The sequence below is a fragment of the Electrona antarctica genome (genome assembly GCF_951216825.1).
Source record: "Electrona antarctica genome assembly, chromosome: 3".
NCBI classification, from domain to species: domain Eukaryota; kingdom Metazoa; phylum Chordata; class Actinopteri; order Myctophiformes; family Myctophidae; genus Electrona; species Electrona antarctica.
In genome coordinates, this window is record NC_136808.1 from 37,744,085 (window position 1) to 37,765,322 (window position 21,238).

The 21,238-nt window shown below is 41.3% G+C and overlaps 1 protein-coding gene across 2 annotated transcripts in view; it reads right to left on the minus strand.

Moving 5' to 3' along the window:
- Positions 1-21,238, minus strand: part of LOC306920373 (synaptic vesicle glycoprotein 2B-like) — a 34,463-nt gene that overhangs the window by 7,781 nt on the left and 5,444 nt on the right. For both annotated transcript variants that reach the window (XR_013789649.1, XM_079497116.1), the window contains exons 3-10: positions 11,640-11,820; positions 10,387-10,538; positions 9,467-9,600; positions 6,003-6,092; positions 5,422-5,535; positions 4,203-4,291; positions 3,684-3,848; positions 969-1,102 (exon numbers count right to left, since the gene is read on the minus strand). Coding sequence is in view for 1 of the 2 variants with exons in the window: in XM_079497116.1 (XP_079353242.1) it covers positions 969-1,102; positions 3,684-3,848; positions 4,203-4,291; positions 5,422-5,535; positions 6,003-6,092; positions 9,467-9,600; positions 10,387-10,538; positions 11,640-11,820 (1,059 nt within the window). In the remaining variant the exon portion in view is untranslated. The remainder of the gene's footprint in view (positions 1-968; positions 1,103-3,683; positions 3,849-4,202; positions 4,292-5,421; positions 5,536-6,002; positions 6,093-9,466; positions 9,601-10,386; positions 10,539-11,639; positions 11,821-21,238) is intronic.

Consider the following 21,238-nt stretch of genomic DNA (forward strand, 5'->3'; position numbering starts at 1 on the left):
ATTGGCTAATGGCTACAGTGCTAGTTATGTAGTTAATAATAATTAAGTTAATAATAATAATAATAATAATAATAATAATAATAATAATGATTAGTTATGTAGTTAATTGTCCCAAAGGTTTTTTTATTTATTTTTTTACTTTTGTGTGTGAAATAAAACTAATGGTAGCAGATTTTATGATATCAGATATCCTTTATGTTGACTATGGTGAATTGTAGGTGTCAAGAAGGACCAGATTTGCACGCACACACGCGCACGCATGCACGTATGTGTGTGCGCGCGCACACACACACACACACACACACACACAAATACACAAACGCGCGCACACACACAGAGTACAGAGTACAGTGTATATGAAATGATACGTAGCTTGCAGAGTTAGTTCAGTCAGATACAATCGAGCGGCTTCATGCTGTGCTTAAGGGTGCATATACTTGAGGGGTTAATATGCAGCATTACTATGTGGGTGCATACAGGCCCACATGTCATATGCTGATGTAGCAGTCAGCTGACCAATTGGGCGGGGTATTTAAGCTCTAGAGTAGAGTAGACTGCATGCTTTCTTCCTGCCTTCCTTCTGCATTATAGTTCCTGATTGTTGTTATGTGATGTTTGCTCCCACCGCCACCCCAGCACCACCGGTGGGCTCTTATTTATTATTATTATTTCTGTTCCCCATGGGGGGTTGTTATTGTATATCTATAATCTCCCTGCTCTTAATGTTTAATGATGGTGTTTAACAAGTGCCTGCAGGGAGAAAATGTAGCAGAGCCGAACGCCAAGATAAAATATTATATGCACACTATTCTCATTCTATAATAAATATTGGTTAAATCTATTCGTGAGGCATCTGACTGAACTTTACATCGATAAATTATGTTACATGTGTATAGGGTCCAAAGTTATTTATTTAATTTTGTTTATTTTAGAGCAAAATAATTATTATAATTTCTGTAGTTACCCACCTGTATTATAGAAGACGGTGTTTTTAATGGTGCAGTTCTCAAAGAAAGTGTTTGTGGACTTGACGTCTTCAAAGTAGCAGTTCTCAAACAGAGAATTCTCAAATTTCACGGACTTTATCTCAATATTCATGAACCTATAAAACAAGAAAACAGGCATCATAAATAATACATATTGTATAATCTTACATTGAATGAATTCCCCAGTCAGTAACAAACTGATAGACAGAATTAAAGGAGCATTCAGTGATTTGGGTGATTTGGAGAAATACCCGGTCCACCCGGTAACAAGATGTGCACATGCACATCAGCACATGCTCTACAGTGGGGGAAGTACAACAGACCAACAGCACGTGCACCAAGGCCCGCCCCACTCGATCATGATTGGAGGAAGGCCCCTCTCATCCTGATTGGATGAAGGCTTTGCCACCCAAAGCCCAAACCGAAACTAGGGTTTTTTGACCCCAGGGGCTCACTGGGGACAGGGAGGAACTCCTTATATGGTCAGCACACTTTATAGTAGGGAGGATTATCCAAAAAATAAGAAAAAATAAGTGATATTTGAATTAAGTGAAATCACTGAATATACCTTTAAGGAATTACTGAATAAGATTAATTCAATGAAGTCAATGCATGACTGACCAACTAACTATAAGATGTTTAACATATAGCTAAAATCTGGATGGACTCCATCTTCCTGAACCTCAACGAAAGAAAAACAGAAATTATATTTTTTGGCCATGACACTCCATCTTCCACAACCCTGGGCCCTTTCAACCCTAATATTCGTTCAGCCGTCAAAAACCTAGGCGTTACCTTTGATAATAATTTCACCAGATTAGCTCCGTGGTTAGACTCCTATCCAAAATCAAACCATATCTCCCTCCCAAACAATTGGAAATGGCCATTCATGCATTTATTTCATCACGGCTGGATAATTGCAATGCATTGTATATTGGCATCGCTGGCGTCTTTTCTTAGGCGCTTGCAGCTGGTTCAAAATGCAGCTGTTCGCCTCCTTACCTGCACCAGAAAATGTGACCACATCACCTCCATTTTAGCTAGATTGCACTGGCTCCCCGTCAAGTTCAGAATTGATTTTAAGGTACTTTTATTTGTTTATAAATCTCTACATGAGCTGGCCCCCTCATACTTATCTGACCTCTTGGAGGATTATACTCCAGCCAGACCTTTGAGGTCTGCTGGCCAGCTGCTTTTGACTGTTCCCCCATCTAATTTAAGATCTAGAGGTGATCGTGCCTTCGCTGTTGCAGCACCCATGCTCTGGAATAGCCTCCCTTTTTATATTAAAAGTGTTCCGTCCATTGAACTGTTCAAGTCTCTTCTTAAGACTCATCTTTTTTCTATGGCTTTTGATCATTCCTGATTTTTCGTCGTTGTCAGTTGAACTGTGTCATGTCTTGTTGCCATTTGGGTGCACATGCATAATTGTTTTGATGTTTTGATTTTATATGCATAACTGAGGCTAGCGTTTTGCATTCTTCGAAATAAGTGCTCAGCTCTCACTAAGAAATTAAAGGCAGAGTACTACTTATCACGTACTTCTGATGTGTCCGGAAATCATTCAAACTTTTGGAAAGCAGTTAAATCTCCCCCCGTAAAGCTGCGGGTTGGGGAATCCATTATAAGTGACAAAACGTTGATGTCAAATGCTTTTAATGACCACTTCAAAAGAGCTGGGCACATATTTGACACACAAAATGCCTCCTCCTCTCACCAAGGTGTTCAGGAGGTGGCATATTCAACTGCTGATGCTGATGGATATTTTAATTTTTCTCCTATAATGGCCTCCGATGTTCTCCTTGCGTTGTCTTTGCTGGACCCAAAAAAGTCTCCTGGTCCTGATGGCCTTGACCTATGTTTTGAGACTAGCTGCAGCAGTTATTGCTAAACCTATAACTGAAATTTTCAATCTTTCGCTAATTTCTCAAAGCCTACCCATGGAGTGGAAGCAAGCCTACGTTTCTCTGCTCCTCAAGGCGGGTGACCAATTATAGGCCAATCTCTAATCTTTCTGCCTTAGCAAAGCACAAGTTCAGGTAAATCATTTTCTTTACCTACATGCGATCTTAAACCCCATGCAGTCAGCATCATCCTCACTTTAGTCATATAGTTGCCCCACTATCCATTAGGTCTTTCTATATCTGCTGCACTAGAGCTCTACAAGATATAAATACACTCAAAATGACTTGCATAATGTAAATATAAATAATGATGCATAAAACATTATTTTCATACAAACAATGCAGGTTGCTGTCTAATAACATGAATACATGGATTTTTTTTCCAAAAATGTTACTGCAGATGAAGCATTTTCAAGAGCAAACTGTGGCAGCAATAGTATGAATTGTAGTTGAAATAGAGCCAGTGACACATATAGTCAGACAGATGATCAATCGTCATTTCCTACCAATATAAAATCAATACTTGGAATTTTTCAAAACTATAGTGCTTATTAGATGATGTCCAATTTTTTTTTTACTTGCAAGGGTCTCCTACTTTAGAATAAATTGATAGATATTCCTGAGCTGCTGGGGTTGTTTACATTTCTATCAGCCATATATTGGATGTTGAGAAGATTATGTTGCAGTTACAACGGCTGGCCACTGGATGGCAGTGTTGGGGGTTTTAATAACTTTAATAACAATTGTATACTTTCCATTAGAATCGGCCTCCTATTTCTAATGATGAACCTACTTGTCATGGACGTATTCTCCCTCGCGGTGGATTTGGTTGACCAGGGAGAAGTTGAAGTGCATGCGTTCCACACGCTCCCTGTGGAACACTTTGACCTTGGCTTCATACTCCTCATACTGCATGTACTTTATCATGTCAGGGAACCACACGCCTAGGCCATGATAGCTGAAATAAATACAACACATGTACTTTTATCATGTCAGGGAACCACACGCCTAGGCCATGATAGCTGAAATAAATATAACACATGTACTTTTATCATGTCAGGGAACCACACGCCTAGGCCATGATAGCTGAAAGAAATACAACACAATCTGTCCCATTTTACACCATTTCATTTAAAAGAAAGAGGTGCATTTTTTTTTACTTCAGTTCAAACACAATTTGATTTATTTAACAAGCTTATCCATGAATCATTTCTATTTGATGCTGTATATGAGAGCATTTCGTGGATTCACATTGGTCAAATTTTCGTTAGATCAGTGGTTCTCAAAATAGGGTCTGGGGACCTGTTTATACCTGAAAGCCAGACAGAACCAGACTATGGCCAGGAAGAGACCCTGCAGCCTGAGCTCTGGAGCTGTTAGAGACATCACATTAGCCATCACCTGAGAGAGAGAGAGAGAGAGAGAGAGAGAGAGAGACAGAGAGACAGAGAGCCAGTCACAGAGAGGAAGGCAGACATATGGATTAGGCCTGACCTCGATTAGTCGACGAGTTTGAATAGTCGACTAATCGATCGAAGGAGTCTTCTTAGGTCATATTCACACCAGAAAGCTTTACTGCGATTAAAACGAATCCTGTTGCACATTGTCAGAAAGTGCCCTTCGTTTGGCAGGTGTGAAGCCTCATTCGAATCCTAATGCGCATAAAAGAACCACATTCTACTCAGGTGCAGGTGGGAATGCAATCCGCAGCAAATAAAGGAAATGAAGCAAACTATGTGGCGGATGAGGAGCTAAACACAGTTGGAGACGGAGAAGGGATATTCATTTTACGCAGCGCAATGATGTCCCATTTAACCGTGGATAGATGTGGGCAAATAAGGAGACTGAAGCCCTCATTGAAATATGAGGGCTTAAAGGAGCATTCAGTGATTTGGGTGATTTGGAAAACCACCCAGTCCGCCCGGTAACAAAATGTGCACATGCACACGCTATACAGTGGGGGGAAGTGCAACAGCATGTGCACCATGGCCCGCCCCCACACATGATTGGAGGAAGGCCCCTCTCATCCTGATTGGATGAAGGCTTTGCCACCCGCCACCAAAACTGAAACTAGGGTTTTTTGACCCCAGGGGCTCACTGGGGACAGGGAGGAACTCCTTATATGGTCAGCACACTCTATAGTAGGGAGGATTATCCCAAAAAAAAGAAAAAATAAGTGATATTTGAATGAAGTGAAATCACTGAATATACCTTTAAGGAAACACATAAAAAACACTGTAGTCAGAGAGAGACGTCTAGACTAGTCCCTAACACACGTTACCCTCATATTACGTCCTGACTCCTAACTATTACTCAAAGTAATTTTAACACCATAGATTTCACTGTGTAGTTTATGAATTGAACACATTGATAAAGTTCTCTGCTGGCGTTTCCAATTGCTGTGGATGACAGCGCAGTGTGAAGGCAATAGGCCTACCTGTTGCAGCACAGCCATGTTTTAGGTTAGCGTAGCCATAGGCCTACCTGTTGCAGCACAGCCATGTTTTAGGTTAGCATAGCCATAGGCCTACCTGTTGCACCACAGCCGTGTTTCTGACGGTCCAGCGTTGGAAGGAGGTCCCTGTATCACTCTGGATCTCTATAAACTCATCCTCCTGAGCCTGGGGGCACTTTATGTTGGCCACCTGGACACAGAGAGATTTACACTTATTATTGTTATTGTTGTTGTTATTATTATCTTCATCATCGTCATTACTATTTAGAGTACGCATAAAAGAAAGAAATTAAATATATATTTTTTTGTCAATTGTAACTTCATACTCATTTATACTCATTTATATTTTTCATATATATTTCATTCATGCTTTGCAATGAACATTGACATGACTCACATGCTGATTGGCTATAGTAGACTATGCTCCAAAATAAATAATAAATCATAAAAATGATATATTGTCTAGAAAAATAAGTACTTGTCTTGCATATTTTGTTTTATATTCTATAACCTAGACAGAGTTCTCACAGATGTGTACAGTATTATTGAAATGTGCAACACATTGAGTGTAGCCGTAATATGAAGTATTATTGAAATGTGAAGCACATTGAGTGCAGCAGTAATATGAATATGATTGGTGTGAACATAGTGTCTTACGGTGAAGACTCTCTCTGGCTCTCCTTTGGCCTTCCAGTTGGTGTCATGGACTTGTCTCAGTATCATCCATGCCTCGTCATGTCTGGCATTCTGCGCACGCACGCACGCACGCACGCACACACGCACACACACACACACACACACACACACACACACACACACACACACACACACACACACACACACAAAGATCAAAGAGGTTCAGTACAGTGGTGTGAAGTAATTAAGTACTGTACTTAAGTACCATTTTGAGGTTTTTTTACTTTACTGGAGTATTTCCAATTTTCAGTACTTCTACTCCACTACATCTCAAATGCAAATCTACTAACTTGTAGATCTGCAATTTTCAAATGATTTTTTTATACATTTTATGCATATGAAAATTTGTGAAATGGGACATTCTGCATAATGAGTAATGTGAATACCAGTTCCCGCCACTGGTTCAGTATAAATAAACACCAAGGAAAGTGTATTCAAGTGGAAAAAGCAACACTCCAAACAATGAAAATAAAATGCACTTTCTTTTTGTTATGCTGCATTGGGCAAAAAAAATAACACACAGATTCACACACACACACACACACACACACACACACACACACACACACACACACACACACACACACACACACACACACACACACACACACACACACACACACACACACACACACACACAGTGATCAGTGTAGCAAAACAACATGCTGTACCTAGCACTATAGCGTACACACACAATACCACAGGTGGTTAAAGTGCTGACTGTATCATATGGAAGACACAATGGAGAAGCTGTCTCGGTGACATGCTGCCAACCCAGTGTTACTGTGACACAACGGTGTCATGCTGCACTGCTTTCACAGGCCACTGGCCAGGTGGCACATGAATCATCATGTTTATATCCAATCACACTTTAATGCATTAACAGCATATAAACAATTAAAATAGTATTACACCAAATGTGGTTGTATGGCTTTACATTGCGCATTTATGTAGTCGTATTGCCTGAAGAAATATGCTCCTTTTTTGTGTACATGATGTCTATATTTCATGATCTGTTTTGAGGATAGCTATTACTATTTATGTTACTGCAGGTTCATGGGTAACCAAAATGGTTTTACCCCAAAACAAACCCTTGAATACTAGATAACCCATTACGTTCTCCTGTGATCGTTAAATAGTTAAATCCTTGCAGAAACGTCTTCAATGGGGCATCTTTACCATCATGCCCCATATAGATTAACCCCGTATTCTCTGTTGGCGGCAGAACACTATACAACAATTATTGACATACTATGGTATCGTTTAATGAATTGAGAAACACGTTTCATTCAAGAAATTTAGACTTTTTTCAATATCTTCAATTAAGAGCTATTGTAACAACATTCATGTCAAAGAAGACAGTGTTTATTAATTTAGATCATTAATAGATCTGAAAGGTACTGTCTCGGAACTATATAAGCTTGTGTCCCTTGATGCTACAGTACACTTAACTTAAAGATGGAGTGCCGCTGATAGTGTGATGTCACTATATTACTGTTTATTTCATTGGCCCGTTTGACTGTCAAGGGTTCAGCCTCCAGGAAGAAACCCTAAATACAAAGTTAATACACCATTGCACATCAAAACGACTCCAGGGTGTCTAATGAGGCACTGCCCCCCTATAAAAGCTTTTTAGAATGTACACTGTCTGCTATTTTGGATGAGCAATAATACCCCAGTGACCATTATTAGTCTGTATTCTATGCACCAAGGTAGAACATGTACAGTCATCGCTTAACAGAACATTATTAAATTAGGATTCTAATCGGTTAAAGGTACCATTATGATAAACTGGAAAGGGCCAAACTGTTTCAGTATTGACAATTGGATGAAGGACTTTTTGGACTCGCTGACTCTGGAGCGGGCAGCGTCGACCCTCTTGGAGTCCCAGCAAGCCACATGCGTCATGATGACATTATGATGACGTCCTCCAGTGGCGTTCAGGACGTTCAGGACTAGGCCAGATGACAGCTGGCCTAGACACAGATGGGGATGATCTTTATGTAATTTCCAGGACGTCTTCACCAGTTTAAATAATATAGCTTATTCTGGGTTAGCTTATTTAGATCTGACTAGTTATGATATGAATTAAGTTGATCTGGCCTCGATTGGACTCTCTCTGATTCATCTAGGGACGTCCGTTAGTGGGCAGAAATTATGTTGGTTGAAATCAGGTGATATTCTGGGCCAGATCTGACTAGCCTTGGTTTGACTTGATCTGGCCCCAATCGAGACGCCACTAATTCGTCCAGGTCCTGACCGTGCTTGCTGGGGTATGACAGTGGAGAGGACGATGTACCCTTGTCTTATATTCAGTGTTGGGCAGTAACTTGTTACTAGTAATATATTACTGTAATATTATTACTTTTCCCAGTACTTTTTTACTGCCAAAACAGTAATATTATACCTATTTACTTTGTAAAAATAGCACATATTACATATTACTTTTTTGTGTTTGTTTTGTTGGCTGTCGACCTTTTAAACATTTCATTTAAAAGGTCGAGAGAGATCACTGCTTTATTTTTATTTTTTTTGCCTTTTTGGCTGATTGGTGACTCTTCTTCTTAATATTATTATTCAAAACAATTGGATTCAGTTCTAAAAGAAGCTGACTAAACAGATTGTGTTTGTACATCCCTTTTTTGCGGGTGGGGAGGGGGGGGGGTGCAAAAGTAATATGTAATATTATATAATATGTAATATATTAGTCTTGATTCCAAGTATAATAAGTAATGTAATATTATTACTTTTTCTAAGGAGTAATAAGTAATAAGTAACATATTACTCTCATAAGTAATATTGCCCAACACTGCTTATATTAGATCATATACGGAGAACAGACTATATGCCTGAACCATACTAAGTTACTAATACTGCACTACTAATACTGCACTGCAATAATGCATACTGTTGTATGCTAGATCGAAAGGTGTGAGTCGCTCATAGGCTGAGCTCACACCTTTAATGCAATTCTCGTGCTCGTTGGATCAATGCTGTGTTGTGTCATGGCCGCCCAATGCATTTCCAATGGAGGTCACATGGTTTGACACAACATTGTGTTGTATGAGGGGGAGGGGCGCAGTCGAATGCGCCCCTCCCCCTCACTCACATGGTCGCTGCAGATTGCTCTGTGCTTGCTGTATACAAAGGGTGTGACACAGCTTTCCCCAATGCATTTCTAATGGGAGTCACATGGTCTGACACAACACTTGTGTTGTATGAGGGGGAGGGGCGCAGTCGAAACACAGCCGAAAGCCATACAACAGCTTGTAGTCCAAAATGTAGTCCTCAAACCATGTGACTTCCATTGGAAATGCATTGGGGCGGCCATGACACTCACAGCATTCATACAGCAAGCATGCAGCAATGCATTAAAGGTCGGAGTGAGGCCCTAGGCCACCGCTGCCCCTATAGTTTTCCAGTACCTCCAGGAGGAAGCGGGGACTCTCGGGCATGAAGACGACCCCGACCAGGGCAGCCAGAGCAGGGAAGATGCACACCAGTATGAACATCCTCCAGGTGTGGAACTGGATCTCTGTCCCGATGGCAAAACCCCAGCCTGGAACATGAGACACAACACACACACACACACACACACACACACACACACACACACACACACACACACACACACACACACACACACACACACACACACACACACACACACACACACACACACACACACACAGTGGTGTAGTAAGTACATTTACTTAAGTAAAATTTTTGAGGTATTTGTAGTTTACTTGAGTAATTGCAATTTCCAATACATTTACTCCATTTCAAAGGCAAATATTGTAGCCTACTTTACTACACTGCAATTATTTGAAACATAATTGCAGTGTAGTATGGCCAAAAAAAATTGGCCATTTGAAAATAGCCAATCTACGATGTGACGCATTGTGAGCTTGTAGATCAGCTATTTCCAAAAATATTTGTATACATTTGAAAACTTAAAATGGGACATTCTCCAAAATGCGACAGTTAGTACTTTTACTGTTGGTACTTTAAGTATATTTGATGCCAATACTTCTGGTACTTTTACTCAAGTATATTTTGAATTCCAAGACTTTTACTTGTAACAAAGTATTTCTATATGGCAGTATTAATACGTTTACTTAAGTAAATCCATTGCGTACTTTTCGCCACCACTGTGCATAATGCCATAGCATTGGAATGTTGGAGCACAACCTCAGTGTATAATGAGTCAGTGTGTGTAATTGTAATTTCAAGAAATTATTCAAATAAAATGGCTTCTCAATTGTATTAATTAAAAAGAAAACAAACAATAGTCGCAGCCCTGCTGCGCATGGTACTAGGATGATGATTGTGTGTGTGCATGTACCATAATGCGGTATGATTCCCCAGGCGCAGAAGGAAGCGTAGAGTCCTCCTAGCATCCAGAACATACAGAGCCAGCTGAGATGTTCTCCTCTCTTATCCACCTGCAGGAACTCTGTGAAGTAGGTGTACACTATGGGGATGGAGCCTCCGATTCTGCATGGTGGAGACAGAAACACAGAGTACAGTGAAGAAATTGAGAACCACCCCGGATTCCAACCAAGCTAAAAAACACTTTGCATCGATGCGTGACCTTGTAGATCGGCTACAGTGCATGTGTCTTATACCCAGGATTCTATGGGGTCATCCCTATGTTCCCCAGGTTCTATGTTCCCCAGGTTCTATGTTCCTCGGGTTCTATGTTCCCCATTAACTTAGGGTTAGGGTTAGGGGGGGCTAAAGGTTTATTATTGTCAGCGGGGAACAAAGAACCTTTTTTTGCGGGGTGGGGAACAGAGAGAACCCAGGGACCCAATTTTTTAAAAATGTTTTAGGTCTCCTAGTGGAAGACATTTCTGAGGGAGATATTCGTGTCCTGAGCTGATTTGGGGAGTTTGATATCAGGGTTGCTTTACTAGAATTGAAAAATTATGGGTACAATTTCAGCCATTAAGATGCTAAAAAAAACTTTTTTTCCAAACTCACCTCAAAACCCACCTGTTCAGGCAGGCATATGGCTGACCTCTGCTGCAGTACCTTAGTTATGTTTTGCTTTTAAATATGTTTATATAAACTGTTTTAACCTGTTGTACGGCGACCTTGAGTGCCCTGATTATTATTATTAAAAGTAGGTCTACAGAAATTGATTTGATGACTGTAATAATAGCTATTGGTTTATCATATTATATTACGAGTCATGTCTCCTGCTGTTCCCTGCCTTGTCCTGTACTGTCTGAAGAATGCTGTGTTTTTGAAGTTTGTCAAGCTGTTTTTGTCTCTGTCTCTGTTTTTGTTATGTATTTTTGTTTTCTTGCATTTACATTTATGTTTGATTTCTGTTTCATTGTTCGTGTTTCACTTTTTGAAATAAAAACAAAGTTAAAAAAAAAAAGAATAGCTATTGGTTTTTCGTTACATTTAAGTGAACATCTCTGTATATGATTGCATACACTGCCCACAATTTCAGGCTCATTATATGGCCCATATATTACGTCATTTTTGTCATTTTTCTCGCCTATGGCCTCAATGTTGTGACACGTTGTGAGCTTGTAGATCTGCGTGTGTGTGTGTGCGTGTGTGCATGTGCATGTGTCTCACCCAAATCCGGAGCAGATTCGAAAGAAGAGGAAGAAGCCGTATCCCTGAGCGAAGCAGGAAAGAAAGGAGAAAACCACGTCGATGGCTAGAACGTAGATTAGACATTTCCTCCTGCCCTTCCTGTCACACAGACCTCCCCATACGAATGCTCCGAACATCATGGCCACATACACCAACAGACCTGCAAGACAAAGAAAATACATAGAACATCATGGACACATACACCAACAGACCTGCAAGACAAAGAAAATACATAGAACATCATGGACACATACACCAACAGACCTGCAAGACAAAGCAAATACATAGAACATCATGGACACATACACCAACAGACCTGCAAGACAAAGAAAATACATAGAACATCATGGACACATACACCAACAGACCTGCAAGACAAAATACATAGAACATCATGGACACATTCACCAACAGACCTGCAAGACAAAATACATAGAACATCATGGACACATACACCAACAGACCTGCAAGACAAAATACATAGAACATCATGGACACATACACCAACAGACCTGCAAGACAAAATACATAGAACATCATGGACACATACACCAACAGACCTGCAAGACAAAATACATAGAACATCATGGACACATACACCAACAGACCTGCAAGACAAAATACATAGAACATCATGGACACATTCACCAACAGACCAGGCAAAATACATGTAGTCAATACTCATTTTCACTTTATGACACACACACACACACACACACACACACACACACACACACACACACACACACACACACACACACACACACACACACACACACACACACACACACACACACACACACACACACACACACACACACGTACGTCACACACACACACACACACACACACACACACACACACACACACACACACACACACACACACACACACACACACACTAGTACAGACTAGTACACGCAAGCACGCACACACGCACGCACAACACAAAAGTTATTTTAATGAAAAGGCATAATCGCTTTTTTTTTTTTTTTTACTATATCATAATTATAACACAACTCATGATTAGTTGTGCCCTAGTAACAATAATTACAGATGCACCCATCAGGTTAATGGTATAAGAACAGGCTACAGGAGAACATTATTAAGATTAATGCAATAGCTATGGTCAATTATGCAACATGATTATTGTTGTTGTAACTTTGCCTAAGAAAATGCCTGTCTTTCATCTTTCAAGGCAGAGGGATATTTCCTCCACAAGGTGTCTCACTTCACCTAGTTATGACCGAATACAGTTGGAGAGAGTATCCCTTCTTCAGCCCTTATGCACCTTTTGCACTTATGCAAGTTTTTATACATTTTATGCATTTGAAAACTTGTAAAGTGGGACATTCTGCATAATGAGTACTTTTACTTTTGGTATTTGTTGATGCCAATACTTTTATAATTTGACTTATATAAAGTACATATTTAACATAATGCAAATGACTTCTGGAAAGAAATCAAGGTATTAAATAAGTGCAAAACATCGCTGCCAACCAACATTGATAAGGCTACTGGCTCAGAGGAGATTGCTCAACTGTGGCAGAAACATTATTATGAACTGTTCAATTGCGTTCAAAGTAATGCCTTAATAGTGGGCAACATTGACAGTGAGGATGTTACCATTTCCCCACAAGAAATCTACGATGGAATCAGAGTACTTAAAGATAAGGCATGTGGTATGGACAAAATATCGGCCGAGCATTTAAAATTTGCAAGCAGAAAACTTTGTCCCTTACTCTCTATCTGCTTCACTGGGTTTTTAATACATGGTGTTTTACCAAGTTCCATTGTATCAGTCTTATTAGTGCCCGTTATTAAAGACAAGTCTGGGAAGCTGAATAGCTCCGATAATTATCGACCAATAGCCCTGGCCAGTATTGTATCCAAGGTCTTGGAGAGGACTATACTGAACAGACTGGAGAAGTTTGTCCTGACGTCTGACAACCAGTTCGGGTTTTAAACCTAAACATGGTACCGATATGTGTATCCTTGCCCTAAAGGAAATTTTAGATTTATATAACGGGCATAATACCACTATTTTTACGTGTTTTATTGACTTATCGAAGGCCTTTGATCGTGTCAATCACGAAAAATTGTTTAATAAATTACAGAACAGAGGGGTTCCTACCTCTTTAATAAGAATCCTGGCCTTTTGGTATGCACATCAAACAATGTGTGTTAGATGGGGTAACTGTGTGTCGTCACATTTTACCGTGAAAAATGGCGTCAGACAGGGAAGCATTTTATCCCCTATGCTTTTTAATTTATATATGGATGACCTATCTAAACAGCTGAACAGCTGTGATACAGGGTGTCGGGTCGGCAACACAGTCATCAACCACTTGATGTACGCAGATGATTTGGTCATCCTATGCCCATACAGTGCTGGCCTTCAGCAGTTACTGAGGGTCTGTTCTCAATATGGCTCAGACTGTGACATTATTTATAATGCGAAGAAGAGTAACATCATGATTGTAAGAACCAAGGAAGACAGTAAACTGTCATTTCCAGTCTTTTTTCTGTCTGGCACAGCCCTTAAAGTCTGTGATGAGGTCAAGTACTTAGGCCACTATTTAACAAATGACCTATCTGATGATAGGGACATCTACAGGCAACGTAGAATGCTATATGCACAAGCAAACATGATTGTTCGTAAGTTTAGTATGTGTTCAACTTCTGTGAAGTCCACACTATTTAAATCTTTTTGCACACCTATGTATACTGCCCACTTGTGGCGGCGCTACAAAAAGGGCAGTATGCAGAGACTCAACAATGTGGCTTATAATGATGCCATGAGACTGCTGCTTAAAGTGCCACGGTGCAGCAGTGCAAGCGAAATGTTTGTCAGCATCGGCGTACCCACCTGCTCAGCTGTGCTGAGGAACCTCATGTACAAATGTATGTGTAGGCTGTCTGATTCTGCCAACAGCATTATTGTTATTCTGACTAACCCTTTATTGAGTTCAGTCAGGTTTGTTTCTAAACTGTGGAACCATTGGCGTGTAAGCCTGTATAGTATGCATTTGTGATTTTATGTAGACAATGTCTGCCTTTTGTTTGTCTCTGTATTTGTATGTTTTGTTTTTTTATGTCACTATGGACCTTGTGTCTTTAATAAAGTTTGATTGATTGATTGATTACTCAAGTCAAATTTGAATACAATACTTTCTATAGCCTATTGCCTTATTGATACTTGTACTTATGTGATGACAATTGAGTACTTCTTTCACCACTGAAAAAGGTAATTCAGTAAATCAATCATTCACACAATCAAAAGGACAACTGAACACAGTGCTTCCAGTAAATTCAACAGCTGTCAAAAGAAAGCATACACTTGAGTAAATGAGGCATATGAAGTGGCTCTGAATGCTGTTGAGAAGATCCCTGGGTCTTATACTGCGTGAAATTATGATTATGATGAATTATGACTTATTTATTGGTGATTTTACTTTAACTGTACACTCCTGCAATGCAGTTCCAAGTCCTTGCTGAAGGATACTTGAGTCTTTAGCCACACATGATCCCCATATTATCTCTATTGTGGGGCGAAGAGATTTAGTGAAAAGGGGGGGGGGAAAGGAGCGGACTAAGTATAGAGCCCTAGGCCCCGATCAACAATGTATATATATGGGGATTAAGAGGTTTTAAATGGCGGACACTGCCATTAAAGTGCCCCCCCCCCACCCCCCCAAAAAAGCATGTAGATCTGCTATTTTCACAATATTTAATTGTGGAAACGAGTCCTACATGGATGTCATACAAGTCTCAACTCCTACAATTCCAAATGCTTGGCAGGGTCGCAGTGCCAGATTAACCCTTCGTGGTGCCACGACCCATATCTGTGCCCCCCGGGACTGTTTTGTCGGCGGGTGGCTTGGACCTTGGGTACAGCGCTGTTCACGGCCGAGCACACAGGCTTTTTCAAAGTGTGTGCATGTGTTGTAGTGGACTTCTACATTTGAGAGACAAATATTGCACTTCTACTCCACTAAAATTATTTTACAACTTTGGTTACTACACTGCAGCCTATGCACATTTTGGTCATTTGAAAATAGCTGATCTACAAGCTCACAATGCGTAACGGTGTGACACATTGTGAGCTTGCGGAGACAGCGTTTCTTTCACCTGACAAATATCACTAGTGAATAGTGATAATTTCTTGTTTCAACCAAGGTTCGTGTTTTAGGTCGTTATTAGAGAATGTGAAAGATGAGTGTTAATTTGTTTTCATTTGCTGTTTTCTTTCGTTTTAGCGATTTTACCTATTTGACAGGGGCGGGAGGCGGGAGCATTCAAAAAAGTGGCTAAATATGTAAAAGAAAAAAAATATAATTTTTTTTACGGCGGTTTCTTTATTGTTATTTACTATAGTCCTATACTAGACCCAAGGAAATTACATCTGACCACAAAAGATCACGGGATCTACTGAATGTGAAGGGTAGTACATTTTGAATTCCGGACTTTTACTTGTAGTATTTCTATTTTGCAGTATTGATACTTTTACTTAAGTCTATAGTACTTTTTCCACCACTGTCCCCACCGCTGTCTAGGCCTACTCACTGTAAATGAAGCTGGATTAGTGTCAGCTAAATGATTGAACTGTGCCATATAACTGTGCATTATATTTTAATCCTGTACTTCCACGCGTATGCAGTGATGCGTCAGTGACTCTGTGTTTACAGTAATTGCTGTGTCACTGCTCTCGGGTGACAAAGCTTTTCTCAAACTTGGTCAAATTCTTCAGTCCAGACCTTCAAGGAAGGCTGGGTAGCGGAAACGTTTGTCTCTTTTGTGACATGATGTAAAAGAAAAAATCGAAGAAAAACAACTCACTCTTGCCACTGTGTGTGACCCACCACCGGTCCTTTATACATAATGTTGTCCAAATGATGCACAGAGTTTTCATTCCAACCAAACATGAAGACAGTTGATCTCACACTCCACTGTACAGTATACCAATACAACACTATACAGGAGACTCCTTCAGCCTCCTTAAGTCCGGCTATGATAGAGAGTAGGAACGTGACTAACTTTAGACTAGATGGAAAACACATCACTCCTGTCATGTTGTCTGTCACTGCTGAGTAAAACATGGCCTGTGAGTGTGATATATGCAAATATCACAGGCCATGCCAGCCTATATGCAGTGTGCACTGCTCAAAACAAGGTGCAAGTGGCTAATTTGCATATTGGACCATGATAGGTTCACAGGATTGGTGACATCACAGCGCCAGCTGGATTGTGAAGAAGCATTAAGCTCCCGTGCACCTCAAGTGTTACAGTGTGACACGGTCCACACAGAGACATAAAAACAGTATAGACGCCTCTCCGGCATGTGTCGTCTGGCGGACGCCATATTGAGCTGCAAGCTATGATTGGCCAGTAGTCGCTCCAATGAACTGCAGCGGTGAAAATTGGTATCTGGTTCCGCACATAACAATAACATGATTACCTCCAAGATGGTTATTACCGTGTCATAATCGTCATAATTGGAAATTGGTAATACGCTAGTACCTCAAAATTGTACTTAAATGCAGTACTTAAGTAAATGTACTTTCCACCACTGCTTCATACCACCCAGCGTTGTGTTTTTACTACGCAGCCCTAATTACACCGGCAGTAAGGAGCTTACGGGCACGCGTGCACCTCCCCTCTGGATTACTAGGCTGGCTGTACACCGCACGACACCACTGTCATTCAACAAGGCACACACAGTGAAATCCTACAACCCTGAGAGCCGTGAAAAGGGTCCATTTTGGTTCTGTTTCTGTATACTCAGAGTTAATGAATAAATGAAGGTTTTACTGTCAGTATGTAACAGAATATAGAATATAATTCAGGATTATTATTGTTTCTGCTCTGATTGTGTTTAAGACAATAGTAATGCAGAATGTTGAATGACCTTCACAGGATTTTATATGTTGTCAAGTTAAGGAATCACTGTCTTTGTATTCAAGCAATACACATTATGACTGCATCATTTTTTTAAACTATGCAGTCTCTACATTCTCTGCCTTTGCAGCAACAGAGCAGAGCCATTGGTCACAGAGGAATATGCAAGGCCATGTACTGTAATGCAACATTGCTTTCACATGCTGCGCTCTTGTGGAATAAGATTACATAATATGAAATGCTTCTTTCTTTCTTAAAAAAATCACACCCGTGTGAAGTGAGTGGTGCAGTGAGTTCCAGACCCACAGGAACGCACCCACGGGGCCGGGCCGGTTCCGGCGTGTCGCCCCGCGTCCGAAATGGTTGAGAAATGACAGAGTTACCGTGCGGCGGTCCCTCTACTATACTGTACTGTACTGTACTGTCACTGTACTGTACTGGCACACCCAAAAGCATCATATATACAGTTAATATGTGCGTGTATGTTTGTGTGTGCGATAGGTTGCGCACATGTGGTTAAAAACAACCATGTTGGCTCATACCCAGCCAGCCAGCTACCATGCAGCCAGCCAGCCACCCACACACATAGCTCCGTAAGGGAGTGGTTGAACCACTCAAAAATCAGTTCTCTACATCTCTTCAGCATGTTCCGAAGTAGGCTACCTGACAAGAAGGATGTAGGGGTGGTTTGCTGAAACGGTGCTATGGTTAAATTGGGTGGAATTGATATTTGTTTTTGTTAAAATAAGTGTTAAATACATTCTGATAAAAATCATTGCCAGAGTGTTTGTAACATGGGTCTCCCGGTCTCTCCAGTTCTTTAGTAAATACAAAATTAATTTTCAGGTCAGGATACTAATAGTTTCACCCAATCAGGAGAGATACAGTTTATAAACTAGATAAAGTGCCCCTCGGGGCACAGGTCTCCACCAGGCCAGGTCAGGTTGTGGCCTCCTGGTGGCGCTATAACAGGACAGGTCTCCACCAGGCCAGGTCAGGTTGTGGCCTCCTAGTGGCGCTATAACAGGACAGGTCTCCACCAGGCCAGGTCAGGTTGTGGCCTCCTAGTGGCGCTATAACAGGACAGGTCTCCACCAGGCCAGGTCAGGTTGTGGCCTCCTGGTGGCGCTATAACAGGCTAATAAGAGTTACATACATCCCATACAGCCCATACATCCAATCAGAAATGTCCTATCTGACTGACAGTCCGATACATCCAAACAGAGACGTCCTATCCGATTGCATGAGATGACGTTGAACGACGTTAAACTTGACGGGCGACTGTGGCTCAGGAGGTAGAGCAGGTCGTCCAATGATCCATGGGTCGGCGGTTCGAATCCCGGCTCCTCCTGTCTACATGTCGAAGTGTCCTTGGGCAAGACACTGAACCCCAAATTGCTCCCGATGTGCTGGTTGGTACCTTGCATGGCTTCCGCCGCAATCGGTGTGTGAATGTGTGAATGTAATGCATCTATGTAAAGCGCCTTGGATAAAGGCGCTATATAAATGCACCATTTATTGTCATGTCACACCATGAAGTACAACAAAATGCTGAATAAACTCTGATTCCAATTAAATATCTAAAAACTAAATGTGTTTCTATAAAGATGAGAGTGAGTAGAACACAAGTAAATCATTTTATGTTATTTAAAGTTTTTTTTAAAACATTTTTTTTTGTGTCACGTCACTGACCCATTTTCTGTAAATTTAGAAGTAAATAATATTGGACTAATTCATCCCTCACCTCGCGACTGATGTAATTGGTGTTCAGCGTGTGCGTGCGTGCGTGCGTGCGTGCGTGCGTGCGTGCGTGCGTGCGTGCGTGCGTGCGTGCGTGCGTGCGTGCACATGATGTCACATGAGGGTCTGTGGATTGATGAGGTCAGATAAAGAGCTGTAGAAACAGTCACTACTGTCTTAGGACAGAGCTAGACATCACTGAGCAAACAAAGGACCTAAAATAGATTACATGATACACAACAAGCATGTGAGTTCTCACTTAAAGATTCCAAAGGTTAGTTCCTCAGATTAGAACACAGACTTACTAAAAATACTTAAAAGATACTTTCATAAGGGATATTAAATGTTTACTTGTCAGAAAGCTGTTTTAGAGCACGCACACACACACACACACACACACACACACACACACACACACACACACACACACACACACACACACACACACACACACACACACACACACACACACGTATAAAGTTGCCTCCTCACTGTTCACTGGCCACACTTCTACCAAGACTCTTCTCTGGCTGACGTCTCTTCAACACTTTGAAACAGGTAACTATGCTTTTATTCCTGTACTTCTCATTATGTGGACATAAATAAACATTTCATGTGTGTGTGTGTGTGTGTGTGTGTGTGTGTGTGTGTGTGTGTGTGTGTGTGTGTGTGTGTGTGTGTGTGTGTGTTCGTGCGTGCGTGCATGCGTGCGTGCGTGCGTGCGTGCGTGCGTGCGTATTCATCAAATCTCCTTGTAGCAAATGTGTTCATTATAATAATAATTATTATTATTATTATACTAATAATAAAAATAATAATAATACACGGCGTGTTAAAACAAAGCATGATCTCATATTCATTATTTTTCTTATTTTTGGGTTTCAGGACGATGGGGATCATCAAATCCATCCGCATCATGTCCGTGGTCATCTACAGCGTGGTCTTGGTGCTCGGCGTGTTGGGGAACGGTGGGGTCATCTGGGTGACGGGCGTCAGGATGAATAAAACCGTCAGCACCGTTTGGTACCTCAACCTCGCTGTGGCCGACTTCCTGGTTACAGCCTTCCTGTCGCTGAGAATAACAAAGAGCGCTCTGGACTTACACTGGCCTTTTGGCTGGTTCATGTGCAAAATGGACGGTCTGGTTTTCTTCATGAACATGTATGCCAGTATCTTCACTCTTGTGCTGATCAGTGTGGACGCCTGTGTGTGTCTGATGTGTCCAGTGTGGACCCGGAACCACCGCCACACCACCGCCACCGTCAAAAAGGCATCCTGGGTCAGTCTGGGAGTCTGGGTTCTGGCCTTGGCTCTGAGCATCCCTTACTTCATCTTTAGGGGCACAGAGACCTACGGTGATATGGTCCTGTGCTTCGACCACTATGTATACACCACCACAGGCGTCACCACTAACTTCATTGTGGGATTCGTGGTTCCTTTCTCCGTCATCGTCTCCTGCTATTCCGTCATCATCTACCGGCTCAGGAATGGAAAGAAGCGGGCCGGCAAATCACGGCGCGTTATCGCCGCGTTCTTCCTGTGCTGGATCCCCTTCCACATCATACGGCTGATTTCTATGTGTTCTAAGACGGGTCTGATGGTGCCCAGTGACACACTTCAGCTTGTGCTCATCTACGGGGATCCCATAACCCTCACCATGGCTCTCCTCAACAGCTGCCTGAACCCGCTGCTGTACGTGTTCAGTCAGGGTTTCAAGGACGTGTTCCGCTGCAGGTCCCTCCTAAAGATTCTGGAGAAAGCCTTCGCTGAATAGCCACCTCAGCCACCAACACTTAGTGGGGTCCCTAGACACGCCGTCATTTACAACTCATGTAAAAGTTTAACTTTCACTTCTAATTTGTAGATAATGGCCTATAGAAAATTTTTTGTTCGAGTGGCAAGTCTACAAATTAAAAAAAGATATATTTTTTGCCCAATTT